Source organism: Vulpes lagopus, chromosome 15 (assembly GCF_018345385.1).
Source record: "Vulpes lagopus strain Blue_001 chromosome 15, ASM1834538v1, whole genome shotgun sequence".
NCBI classification, from domain to species: domain Eukaryota; kingdom Metazoa; phylum Chordata; class Mammalia; order Carnivora; family Canidae; genus Vulpes; species Vulpes lagopus.
The window spans coordinates 12,965,618-12,979,217 of record NC_054838.1 but is presented as its reverse complement, the minus strand read 5'-3'; the positions used below and the strand labels follow the sequence as shown (position 1 = coordinate 12,979,217).

The 13,600-nt window shown below is 41.8% G+C and overlaps 1 protein-coding gene across 4 annotated transcripts in view; it reads left to right on the top strand.

Moving 5' to 3' along the window:
* SPON1 (spondin 1) overlaps window positions 1-13,600 on the top strand; it is a 251,436-nt gene that overhangs the window by 99,466 nt on the left and 138,370 nt on the right. For all 4 annotated transcript variants that reach the window (XR_005983970.1, XR_005983969.1, XM_041730694.1 and 1 more), the window contains exons 4-5: window positions 6,892-6,965; window positions 11,835-11,957. Coding sequence is in view for 2 of the 4 variants with exons in the window: in XM_041730694.1 (XP_041586628.1) it covers window positions 6,892-6,965; window positions 11,835-11,957 (197 nt within the window). In the remaining 2 variants the exon portion in view is untranslated. The remainder of the gene's footprint in view (window positions 1-6,891; window positions 6,966-11,834; window positions 11,958-13,600) is intronic.

Below are 13,600 nucleotides of genomic sequence, written 5' to 3'. Positions count from 1 at the left end.
CCCTCCCTCTAGTCTCCAGGGTTTCTATATGGGCTGTCCTTTCACCTGCCACCCTCTGACAGTTGTCTCATCTGTAAAACAGGGATAATGGTAGTGCCTACTTCATGTGGTTGTTGGGATGATAAAATGAGTTAACATTTATGAAGGACTTGGGTGTTTCATTGTTAAATAAATAAAAAACAAATGAAATGTCTTATACTCAACGTCCTCTTTCTGCCCTAGGTCCTATAAGTTACCCAATCCTGATAAATTTTCCTACAATGTGTGTCTCAGACTCTCTACTTCCACTGACCTATCTTAATTCAAACCTTCAGTACTGCCACCATTGCCTCCTGTTGGAGCTTTGCCAAGGCCAAGTTAGTCACTGCTCTTCTGCGTCCCATGGCTCCTCCATCATCTTGCTCAACATTGATTTTCTGTTTCCTTTTTCTGTCTCTCTTTCTACCACTGGACTAGGATCTCCTTACTGGAAGGCACTGTCTCTTATTCATCTTTGAATTTTCAGCTCCTAGCAAAGTGTCTGATATAAAACAAGCCCTCGGTAAATGTTTTATGAATGATTGATAATTAAGCAGGAATAATCTCACAGCATTACTAGCATTGCTTCTTTGCAGTAATGGCAGATGACTATACCAGTCTCTGAGTCTCTAGCTTTGTGACCTCAAACACAGGTTATGAATTTACTGTTGAGCAGCCAGGGAGTTCTCATGCGTGTTGTAGACAGAGCCCTGCAGATAAGCTTTCACTTTTTCTTCTCCCATGGGTCATTTTGATGCGCTTTCAGGGTGCCTGTTAACTCCTGGACCCAGTGTTGTGTTCCAACATCCACCTAAAGCCATATTTTAAAAAATTGGAAAGAATTTGAATCATGGAATGCACCCAGTCTCAGTAAATATTTGTTGTTTGACATAAGACCATGGTCACATTAGTACTTGGCATCCTTGTGAAGTAAAATAAGGCAGGTAGCCTCAGCTCCTGATGATATTACCATCACTGTGACTCTAATGTTTTTTATTTCTGGGTGCTCCCAGAGTTGTTCTTTCATTGGTAGGAGGAAGTGATGTTACTGGTTATAAACTGGACCACTTCCAGGAAAAATCGTCCCTGAGATCAGAGACAAAGTTTTTAAAGCACCCCAAGAAATGTTGAGTAACAGGGACTTTACTGGACTTGGGTCAAGGGTTGACAAAATCAGTCTAGAGACCACAAACCTGGGCTTCATTTTGGCCATTATCTCTGCCTGAAGCAGCTGACCAAGGTAGACCCTCACTCCTCTCTCCACAAGCCAAGGAGACAGAACAGACCCAGTGTTAATCATAATAATAGCTACTGTTTATTAAGTATTTTTATGTGCCAGGCACTTTGTAGGAGATGGTGATTTAACAACAGTAAGGAGAATGGCTACCAGATAGTGAATATTGACTTCATGCAACACACACGTAGTAAGGACCTTACATGAATTATCTCTACACAGCAGTGACCCTGCTGCTGAGGATCCAATTTGAATTTTTAAGTCCTTTCCTGGCTTGATTTCTCCCAAGGCCTTTAGTTGCTGATGTCTCCCTGTCCATTTTTGGTGAGAGCAGGGGTCCCCGCCTAGCCCTAGACAGCATACCCACAATTTCGCAAACTCTAACTTTATCCCAACAGGAAAATTCCCCAAGGAAAAATGATAGCAAATGAATAAATAAACCCTTCAGACAGAAAGGGGTCAAGCACCTCAGAGATCCAGGATAGCATTTCTAGAAATGTTTCCACCACTTTCAGTTTAAAAGAAAACTTTCAAAATGATTAGTAAGTTGTTTAGAACCTCAATATTCCAAAGTTTGAGAAGCTAACATACTGAGAAATTTAATTTAGATTTCCGTAACACGCTCTCTCATGATAAGAGAGCATTCAGTGTATCAGTGTATAAATGCTATGCAACGGGACTGCCAAACTGCAACACAGAATGGGAGAAATTTGTCATTTTGAAATGCTAAGGGAATTCTTACTAACAGCTTTCTCATCTTGTAAAGCTATTATTTTTCTGAACTATAAGATGATTTATAAATCTCAGCTGAGTTTTATACTTTTGATGGGAACAGACTCAAAATGAAATGCATTTTCTCGGAATATAAATTTTCTCAGGAGTTGACCAAATGAGGAATAAAAAGAAACATCTTCTGCAACCAAGCATACCAAACTTCGGCCTCTGGTGGCATATCTGTAGGTGAATGTTGATCTCCTCCAGAGTTCTGGGTTCAACCTGACTCTCTTCTTACTCTGTTCACTTTCCCTGGGTGACATCAGCTGCTTCAGAAGCTTCACCTCTTACTTCTGCTCCAGTGACTCACATGGCCCTGATCCCCACCCCTCACATCCCTCCTGAATTACAGGCCCCTATATCTAATTACCCACTAGATAGACCACCATCATGTCCTACAGACCACTCAATCTTAAATTCTCTTCTTTCCCCCAAACTCTGTTCCTTCTCCTTGAATCCTGGTATTACATCAATACTAACATCAACATCAATAGAAGTAAGATACAGCTTCTGTTCTCAAGAAGCTTATAAACTAGCACAGGAGACAGAAAAGTAAATAGGCAGTTACAGTACAGGTTATTAAAGTGCTATGGTGGGAGAAACCCAAGAGGCTGCGGCTCTCATATGAAGAGCACCCAACTCAGCAGCCAGTCAAGAAACCAATCTTAGTGGGTATGAATTCTGGGTAACTGAAAAGTGTGTGTGTGTGTGTGTGTGTGTGTGTGTGTGTGTGTGTGTGGTATGCTCATAAGTGTGTTGAGGAGTCACAGAAAAGGACAGAAGGAGTCCCATGGACAGAAGCCCAGAGGCAGAGATTGGGATGGGAAATATAGGGTATGGTTTGGACAGAGTGCTCAGGTGGGATTACGTTAAGATGAAGTCAGATCAGAACAAGCCTTGTATCCCACACTTAATCTGCATAGAGTTTGAAATCCAAAGGGCATGATCCAGAGGTTTGGCCAAGCATGAGCATGGAGATGTATGCTCAGTCTTCATGGAAAGCTTCAGATGATCATGACCCAGGCTCCAGGGAGACCCACCAAAGTCTCAGTTCTTCATTGTAGGTTCCATGAGATGCTAAAATGGATCCAAGGAAAATCAACTTGAGGTTACATTTCATAACACTTACCTCACAGGCCAGTTATACTTTTTATATGTGATCATCTTTAATCCCTTATAACCACGCTGGGCACAGGACAGGCCATGAGCTTTGTAGGTAGACAGGGGAAATCTCAAAACCTTGGGTGTGTTAGTTACCGGCACTCTCTCCGCCCCCCCATTCTAGGCCATCATCACCTGTAAAGGGGAAAACAGCTGCAAACCCTCATCTTAATCCTTCTAAAAATAAGAGCATTCTGACAAGTTTGCTAAAGTTGATCTAAACTGACAGGAAGCTATTTAAAGTTGTTATTTACTATCTTACTATGAATATTCTTACATTTTGCTGCAGAATATTGATAGGTTTGATTACGGGGATGTTAATGGTATATTATCGTCTTAACTTTCTAATATCTGAAAACTCTGAATTCAACAATGCATCGAACCCAAGGGTTTTGGATGAGGAAGGAATTTGAGGAGCTGTAATATATGTAAAACATAAGATATATAAGGTAATGTACTTAAAGGGCCTCCCTAGCACAGTGACCAACACATAGGAAGGGCTCAGAACTTACAACTATTATCAAAAAGAGAGAGTAAGCCATCAAAGACTTCATAAAACAAGGCATGAAGGAAAGGAAAACATTTTATAGGAGATACATGTTTTCTATCTCTGCCCCCTCAATATTTTACAATTATACTTGTGAAAATTTGGGGTGATTTAATTTTTCTAAGCCTGATCATGGGCTTTTCCATTGTTCTCTTTCACAACAGGAGGAAGAAAATTCAGAGTATTGTTACAGATGCTAGCAAAAGCAAGTTTGGGGAGATTCTGGGAGAGGAAACAGCACCAACAAGGCCCTAGTAGAGTAGAAGAGGTGTTCAGATGGGGGAATAAACTTCTCAAACTTTGGAACCAAAGGACATGGCTTAAAATGGGGGCAAATGAAGCCAGAGGGGCATTTGGAAAAAAATTTATGAAAAGCCTTGAATATAATGGTCATTTTGTATTTTATCTTAAAGATCAGGAGGTTTCAAACCACTTTAGCAAGAGAGTTTTGTTTTGTTTGTTTTGCTTTTTGTTTTGCTTTAAGTAGGCTCCATGCCCATCATAGAGTCTGATGTGGGGCTTGGACTCATAACCTTGAGATCAAGACCTGACCTGAGATCAGGAGTCAGATGCCCAACCAACTGAGCTACCCAGGCACTCCAAGAGAATTTTATTGAAGTAAAACTTAATTTTCCTGGAACTCCTCACTGCAACTACACACCAACTTATTTTTACTGTGTGGCCCAAGGGCTCTTTTTATTTTTATTTTTTTTAATTTACCTTTTTTTAGAAGGAGGAGAGGGGCAGAGGGAGAGAGAAAAAGAGAATCTTAAGCAAGCTCCATGCCCAGTACAGAGCCCAACATGGGGCTTAGTCTCACAATCCTGAGATCATGACCTGAGCCAAAATTGAGAGTCAGACACTTAACCAACTAAGCCACCCAGGCACCCCCCCCCGCCCTTCGAAGTGCTCTTTTTAAAAGAGCAAATCTGATTATCTCATTCCTCAAGATGCACTTATCAAAGATATCTCATCAAGCTTGATTTAAAATGCCATCTCTCTGCAGACTCAGGGTGATGTAGCCTTGTGCACCGCCCCATCTCATCTCACACCACCTCCCTGACTTACCCACTGGTCAGTGCTGCAGTGAGCCATGACCTTCCCACCTCAAGGATCTTGAAAGGATGTCCTCTCCCTTGTTTCTCCCTCCCACCTCCCCTAGTAAGCTCCTACTCTTTCCAGTCTAAGCCTTCTTTTCTGGGGGAGAGTCTTTCATGGCTGGGTTGGGACCCCCTGTGTTATAGTCTCCCACATCCTGGGGACTTCTCTATTCAGCACTTAATCACCACCTTGTTAAATGATTAGCTGCGGATTTAGCTGTTTGGTGCTTTCTCCCCCCTAAGCTATCTACTTTGAGAATGGAAAGGAGTTCCTGATGGTGACTTGTTCCTGATGGTGTCCATCTGACTTGTTCCTGATGGTGTCCCTGGCCAGCATCTGGCCACTAAGGAGGCCACCACAACTGTTGGTTGAAAATATACCAATAGGGATGCCTGGGTGGCTCAGCAGTTAAGTGTCAGCCTTCAGCTCAGGGCATGATCCTGGAGTCCCGGGATCGAGTCCCACATCGAGCTCCCTGCATGGAGCCTGCTTCTCTGTCTCTACCTGTGTCTCTGCCTCTCTCTCTGTGTGTCTCTCATGAATAAATAAATAAAATCTTTAAAAAAAAAAAGAAAAAATATACCAATAAATACAACAGGAAGACAAGTGAGGGAGGAAGCTGCTTTGGTTGGAAAAATGAATGCCAAGCTTGGGCTTCTTCCCACAAGCACTTCTCACCCTCTGCAGTGGTCTCTGAAGCACTGCTTGGTGGGGAACACTCTGAAGTGGTAGATAATGGGATGCTCCAACTAACAAAAGGCTTTGTTATTTGGCTTTGGGATAAGCGTTCTCAAGAGGGTTTTCTTGGCCCGAGGAAACTTTCTGCTTGATGGTCAACAGAATGGATCAATGATCAAAGTAGCTTTGCAGACACGAAAAGCATATTTCATTCATTTATTTCAACATCTCGTCTCTCTTGGGTAAGGAAAGACTATAAAAGACATCTGCAGGCTGGTCTGAATTTTATTCTTTTGTGCAAGACTGGGGGTAGAGTAGATGTTTCTTTGGAAAGTAATCTTGGCCTAGACCCACGCTGTCGAGAAAATCGCTTCCGGAGTCTACAGAGCCAGGCACACATGGGCCCAGGGCTGAATCTGCAGTCACATGACCCAGGGCAGGTCATGTGAGTCTAACACTCCTTTAGTGTGTTTAGCTGTAATGGAGCCAAGGGATCCCTTTCTCTGTGAAGTAGGGCAAATCAAAGTAAAAATTACCTTTTGATTGAGTAGTGTTGCTGAAGAAAATCAATAGAAAGGGCTCGAAATCCACTGGTACCGTTTCATTGTTAAGTGTTGTAGACTTCACATTACAGGAACGCCAAGTTTCAGGGTTCAACATCTGCGAGGCCAGCTGAAAATACACAGCAGAGTGGGTTAAAAGAGTATGTCTGCAGTCCTCAATTAAAGGGAAAATGTGTGCTGGCCAGAAGCAATTTTTCAACATCCAAATATTCCTTCCAGATTCTAAGATCCCATATTTGACATGTTTAAGAGAGAGATATAACAGCTGAAATTGTCTTTGTTCAGAATGTAGGAGACAGTTTCGTCTAGACTTTCAGGAAAGATAGAGAATGACATTTTCAGAACAAATCAAAATATATTTTTAAATTCTTTTTTTTCTCCTTCAGGAAGAGGACTTGACATGCTTTTCTGATTTGAATTTGGTTGATCTATAAATGGCTTCAATCATTTGATACAAAACTGGAATAAAATGAGCCATTGAGAAAAGTTACTGAAAATGCCGTTAGTTCACTTTCTTACCTTCACTTTCTATTATTATATTAGCACCGCCACTGACAGCACAATAACTAATATTTATTGAGTGGTTTCTAAGTACATGCTGTGCTCTTGACATACATTTTTTTTTTATTTAGTTCTCAGAGCCATCCCATGAGGTATACATTCTGATTAATGCCAGTTTTTCAATGAACTAACTGAGACACAGAGAGTTGGAGTGATTCACCCAAAGCTGCACAGCCATCGGTGGCCAGGTCACCATCTGACAACTCTCAGATTGGCTCTTCTCACCACTGTGCTCGTGTCTTCTTTCCCCACAGGGCCAGCATCGTACAGAAACGCATCATTTATTTTCAAGATGAGGGCTCTCTGACCAAGAAACTTTGTGAACAAGGTAAGAACTGCAGGTGGAGGAGGGCCAGATAAATGAAGGTGGCTCAGTTAGTCCAACCAGCCAGGGGCAGGAATTAGGTGACTTGGGCTTTCTGAGCTTCTCCTGGTTCTGCTTCCTCACGTAGCACTGATTTTTAATCTGGCTGTGTGCGGTGGATAATTGGATCCGCCTTAAGCTCTAATTACTCAGCTTGATTCCCTGGGTAGGAGATAATGTACCTTATAGTGGTGTCGTCTTCTTATTTTTGCGAAACAGTGATTATTCTAAAGAGGTTCCTTGGAATAATTCACAGGACTTAATTAAGAAATGCACAATTTTGTACCTTTAAGATGTCTGTGATGGTTCTCTGGAATAATCGCCTGTAGAACTTGTGTGGCACCTATGCAACATGGGGGGGTGGGGGGTTCTCCAAGAAAGGCAAGTGGGAGGTGGGATTGCCAAGGGAGCATTGACCTTATGATTTTACCACATTTCAAGGACACGATCCTTGGATTTGCAAGCTTATTGATGCCCTCTCCTTGGGTTGAAGGCATTCTAACAAAGCTCATGGAGATCAAGTAGACTGGTAGCCTGGGTTTGAATTTCCCCTCTGCTTTTCCCAGCTACGTGACTTAATATATGTATAAAATAGTACAGCGCCTCCTCAGCACATTGTAAATGCTATATATATATATATAAGTGTTAGCTATTGTTCTCTGTATCCAAACGCTTGTTTATCAACCTATTATAAAAAATTAAGACCTTAAACATCTGAATGTGTTTACAAGTCATTAGAGAACTAAGTAAAAATAGAAAATGTTCAACAATTATACATCCTGTCTAATTTCTATTCATTTTTGAGGAATTTTTATTCACATTTAGAGCAATTACCATTTTGAAAGAAATAATCACCAATCCTAGCAAATCATAAGCTACTATGAAAAAGAAAGGTTCATAAAGGTCTTCTGGGAAAATAATAATAATAGCTAATATTTTTCGAGGGCTTGCTATATGCTAGGCATTGCTTTGCTCAACAACCCTATATGGTGAAGACTATTCAATCATCCCTATTTAGTAGATGAGAAGTCAGAGACACGGGAAGTTTTAAAAGCTCACTTAGCCTCATGCAGGTAGTGGTCAAGAGCAGGGTTTGGACCCAGGAGCCAGTGCTCTTAACTATGGCCTTTCTGTTGAAGGGACTTCGTTTCAATTCATTGTTACCTTTGGTAGATCAAAGTGTACCAAAGCATAGCTCCCTCTGGATGAGCAAGAGCAGAAACTGGGTCGTATGTGGAAGATGGCTTGGAAAACATGAGAAGAGCAGAGGGAGAGAATTGGATGCCCTGCATTAGGGTCATACCCATCATAGGGGCCAGAGATTTGGAACCTATGGACCAGGTCCCTGGTCAGCTTCCAGGAAGACATTACCACACATGGCTTTGGGGGTTTTCCTTTTCATATTTAATTGTCAACAAGTTTACTCAACCTTTTCCCAAGCAGAGAACATCTTAACTATTGAGACCCTTTGTTTCTAAAGTACAGTCCCATTCCTGCCTTTTCTCCCTGAGATGACACCACGGTCCTACCAGAGTTGAAGTGCTCTGGATCACACATTCATAAGCCCCCTCTTGGTCTACACCCACGAGTGGCTAATCACAGCCACTGTGGTATGTTTTGTTAGTTTGACATTCAGAAGACAATCTTATTTCCCAGATTTGAGGGTTCTTAGGAAATACTTTGCTGTCACCCCATATATGGACAGCAATCATTTAACTAAAGTGCACTTGCCAAAGCCTCAGCCCTAATGTTGTGTGAAGCCACAGAAATATGTGAAATTCTGCAGTTGAAGGTTCAACCAAATGGCATGTAAGTCTCTATTGGGTATCGCTTCTGAAGCACAGATCCTATCAAAATGACTAAACATGCATATGTACAAAAAGGCTATTTTCCAACAGCAACTTTGTGGACAAAAGAAAGGACCTGCAGGACCTGAGCTGAAGGATCATTACCTGCTATTGGAGACAATCCCCAGAGACAGCAGACCCATGAGGACATCCCACAATTAACAAAGCAGATCACATTAGGAAAGCCTTTAATTTGTAAGCAGAGAGCAAAGGGAGTTCTCTTAAATGTGTATGCCTGCTTAATTATCTCTAGGTCTTTACATTCTTTGGTTCCTTGGTGAGTCAAATCAAATCTATCAGGGAAGGGGAGAAAGAAACTGGGATCTAGGATTTTTTTTCTCCGTTGAAGCTGTTCATCCATAGGGAAAAATTCACAACTGCAAAGATAAAAGGCAATGGCCATCATTTTTTAAAAGAAACATAAAACATTAAGTTACTTACAATTAGGAACAGAGAAACATAAAATATTCAAAAAGGTGACCCCTAATAAACACAAGGCGTGCACATGCTCACTTTAATACCATGTTACAGATGAAGGGAGATAGGAAACGCAGAGAAGGGAGGAAAATGTGGAAGAGAAGGGGTAAGGAGAAAAGGAAGATTAAGGGGAGAGCTCAAAAGAAAGAAGCTGATGGATGGAGAGTAGAAATGAGAGAGGGACAGCTCAAGAGATCAGCACAGAAGTCACCCCATATTAGGCAGGTCCCTGCCGAGGTTAGCAGAAGAGGGGTACATTCCCTCTCTTTCATCACCACCCTTTGAAAACCTGGTTCATTTTCAATGGGCTTTTCCTCAGAGGAAACAGCATGTCTGTTTTTAGTTTCAAACTTATTCTTTAAACGGAAGCTAACTTTCCTATGGAATGTATTCCCCTGAACTCCTGGATACACCTTTACATTTACTACCTATATCTGAAAGCCCTTTTGAGAAGACAAAGCTACCAATTTGCCTTTTAAAAAAAAAAAAAAAAAAGATTGCATTTATTTATTCATGAGAGAGGCAGAGACATAGGCAGGGGGAGATGCAGGCTCCATGTGGGGAGTCCCATGTGAGACTCCACCCCAGAACCCCAGGATCACGCCCTGGGCCGAAGGCAGACTCAACTGCTGAGCCACCCAGGTGCCCCAACCAATTTGCCTTATTTTGGTTTTTTGAGAGACTGCTCCTTCATTGAACAGCACCTGGGAGCTACAACTGAAACCCCAACGTGTATCTCTTAGCTTGGAATCTCGTTTTCAAAACTGATTTAGTTCTTTTACAACCTAGTCAGCCATAACGATAATAATGGAAATATCAAGGGGAAAAAAATAACCTTTAGGAGTTACTAATTTACACTACCTTTTCTGAAATATATTCAGGAGGGCTTGTCCCTTAACTATCACAGTGGCTCATGCAGGAATCATACCTGGGTTTCATGTGCATTAAGCCACAGAGAGCCTGCTCCTAAGCCCAGGCAATGTGCTGGCCTCTTCCAAGTGTACAAAAAAATAGCCAAACAATGATTTCTATTTTGGGTGGTTTCAGAGCCTCTTCTTTGGTGCTGTTTAGAAATCCTGGAGCTATACAGGGAGGTCATTTCTTAAATGCACCATCCTTCACTTGGAAAAGCATAAAGGGAAACACACACGTACACACATAAATTACTCTCACTGGTGTCTATGCAGACCTATCCAGCCTAAGGTCTTTCCTGGAGTAATATAGCACAAAGATTAAGAATATGGGCTCTGGATTCAAAAAAACCTGAGCTCCAGTTCTACTTTAAATACCCACTAACCCTGTGGCCTTGGACTGGTTACCTAATTACCTCCATTTACTGATCTGCAAAATGGTGTTAACTGAAGTATTTACCTCCTGTGGTTGCTGGGGTTAAATGAGACAATGTGTGGAAAGAGATTAGCACATACAAGGACTCTCTACAATGTAGTGATTATTACCGTAGTTCATACGTTTGTCTCCATCCTGGAATGCAGAATTCATTTCTACCCCTCACTGATTTTGCTTGTTCAAACCAGAGGAATCCGGTGATTTCCACAAGGAAGACTTGTAAAATGCCCTTCCTGACACCCCAAAAGATTTTTACACTGTCATTGCTCTTTATATCATATTTAAGAATAAATGTCCAGCTTGCCAAAAAAAAAAAAAAAAAAAACACCTTTATGTTAATACCACTAGAGAGACCAAAGAAAAAGCAACTGAAGCAAGTTGCATCTGGAGGCATTGTTTTCGTCTTGCAGGAAGCAGAACAGACTGAATGCAACAAGGCACAGTTAGGGATGTGGGCTTGACAATCGGAAATACTGAATTTATTCATGTAATCTCTCTTTCCCCACTTATCAGCTATTTGCAGATAAAAATGGGGGCAGAGAGGGAATCTTGTTAAGTTTTTCCTGGCTGCTCCTGTGCTCAGAAGTAAACCTGAACTTACCAACATTGTCCTAAACCCCCACTCCTCCCAAGTCTCTGAAAGCTTGATAAGGAGGGATGTGACTATATATGCGTTTTTTATATATGCATTTTTAAAAATAATTTTCAGCAGTCCTTTATGTCTACTGTTCTCACTGCTCCTCTGCAAAGCTGCTCCTCCCGGTCCTAGCAATTTGGCCCTAGAGAACATTTCTTAGAGAAAACACACACATGCATATTCCTCTAAAATTTAGTGGAAAAATCCTTTTGTGGGAAAAAAAAAAAAAGGATAATGGAGTAAATTTTATTCCTGGGTTCCCAAATATTCAGCCTTATTGGTCCCTCTGGTCTCCTCACATTGTTAGAGAAAGAGTTCTGAGTCTTTTTTATTTGCGGAATATAATTACCATACTTAGAGGTATATAAAAATCCTTTAGAGCCCCAGTACTGACCTGGTTCTGGGTGGTGTTAGTCAGTGAAAACTGTACCTCATCTTCTTTTCCCAAGCAAGGACAAGACAAGACCAAGATGGCACTTGAGCCACATCTGTTTCCTAACTTAGTGATTTCCCTGACTGTTCCAGATTCCATGTTTGACGGGGTGACTGACAAACCAATCTTAGACTGCTGTGCTTGTGGAACTGCCAAGTACAGACTCACATTCTACGGCAATTGGTCCGAGAAGACGCACCCAAAGGATTATCCTCGTGAGTAGAGGAGCTACTTCATGGACTGGGGAAAGGCGGGTGGTGAACTTCTGTCTGGTTGTGGGATACACCAGCCGAAGTGTGTCAGGTCTATTTGCTTTTACCAGCTGACTCATGAAATGCACATTCCCAGGAAGTGAATTCATCAAGACTAGCAGATATAAGACAGGTCTACTTTCAGCTTCATTGCATAGTGTTGTTCTAATCTGTGATTTTAAAAAATATTCCTAAGGTCATGCTACTTATCTTTGGGTCAAGCATTTGGTAACCTCAGTCCCCTTAAAGCGGCTCTATCCCTGAATTATACATTAGATCTGTCTGTGCTGGAAATAGCTGGTAAAGGGGATCTACTCTTCAATCCACAGTTCAAGGTCAACAAAGATTCAACATCCTCAACCATAACGTTGGTATCTGTCTGCATGCCCTTTCCCTACTGATTCCAGATACCACCTTAGAATCCTTCATGACCCCATGCTCCAGATAGCCAATACCAATCCATGGGAGTTGCTAGGGGACTTCCCACTTGCTATTTTGGAGTAGATCCTTAATCAGGACCCTACCAACCCCCTCTTATCATATACCATTGTCTCAACAAATGCCGAGCATGTGCCAGGCTCCGTGCTAAGCTCTAGCAATATAATAGTGAACAAAAAAAGGCACAACCCATATCCTCATACAACTCAGAGATTTGTGGAGAGACAGACACTAATCAAATAATCACACTCAAAAATGTGAAAATTCTAACAATGAATAGCGGACCTACTGCGTGCCACGCGTTTTTGCATATGTTATGTCATTTGATGCTCAGAATAACCAGTGTATGTGGATGAGCTCACTGAATATCAGAGAGGCGTCATGATTTGCCCCCTCGTCAGATATAAGTTAGTAGTAGATCCAAGATTTGAAAAGGGGTTTTTAGGCTCCTTGTCCTGCCTTTCAACTGGACTGCCTTTAGGATCCAGTGACACTCATTCTCTCTAACTGTGGGTGGCAGGATGTTGGTGTGTGGCACTAAGCATGATTTTTCTGTTCATTGCCTGTTTTATTCTTGTTCATTTCACTTTGGAGTTGCCACAGCTGGGAAAGACGAACGGAACTGGGAGAAAGAGATTAAAAAGTGGGATTTGATTCGGTCCCCCAAAAAGAGGGAGCAAATGTATGTGGTTGGGGCTGAAGAAGACCTGGTCCAGACCAGAGCCTCCACAGTCCCCAAGCAGCCCACCCAGTTGGGACTTGGCAGATCAAGAGTCCTATTGTTTAATATTACCCACATGTAATCAAGACTTGGGATCTTAGAAACTTCTTACTAGTTCATTCTTCTCACTCTGGGATTCAACTTGATCTGCTTCAGCTGGTGTGGGAGACCTGTGTGAGCAAAGCTGGACTCTCTGCCTGCAGGGGGCAGGGGGAGGGGTGAGAAACCACTTGGAACTAACACGATGGAAAAAAATTTCCTCTACTGCCTCCGGTCCACTAACCCAGAGGAAATAAAATGTTAGGGGCCCATTACTCATCTTTCGCAATCCTAAGGAGCTTCTTGCTCTTTTCTTTTCTGATGCTGTTATTCCCTAGAATTTGTAGGAAAAAAAAAAGCATGCAGACCATTGTTTCTAGGTCTTTAGGCCAAATCAAGTACAAATCTA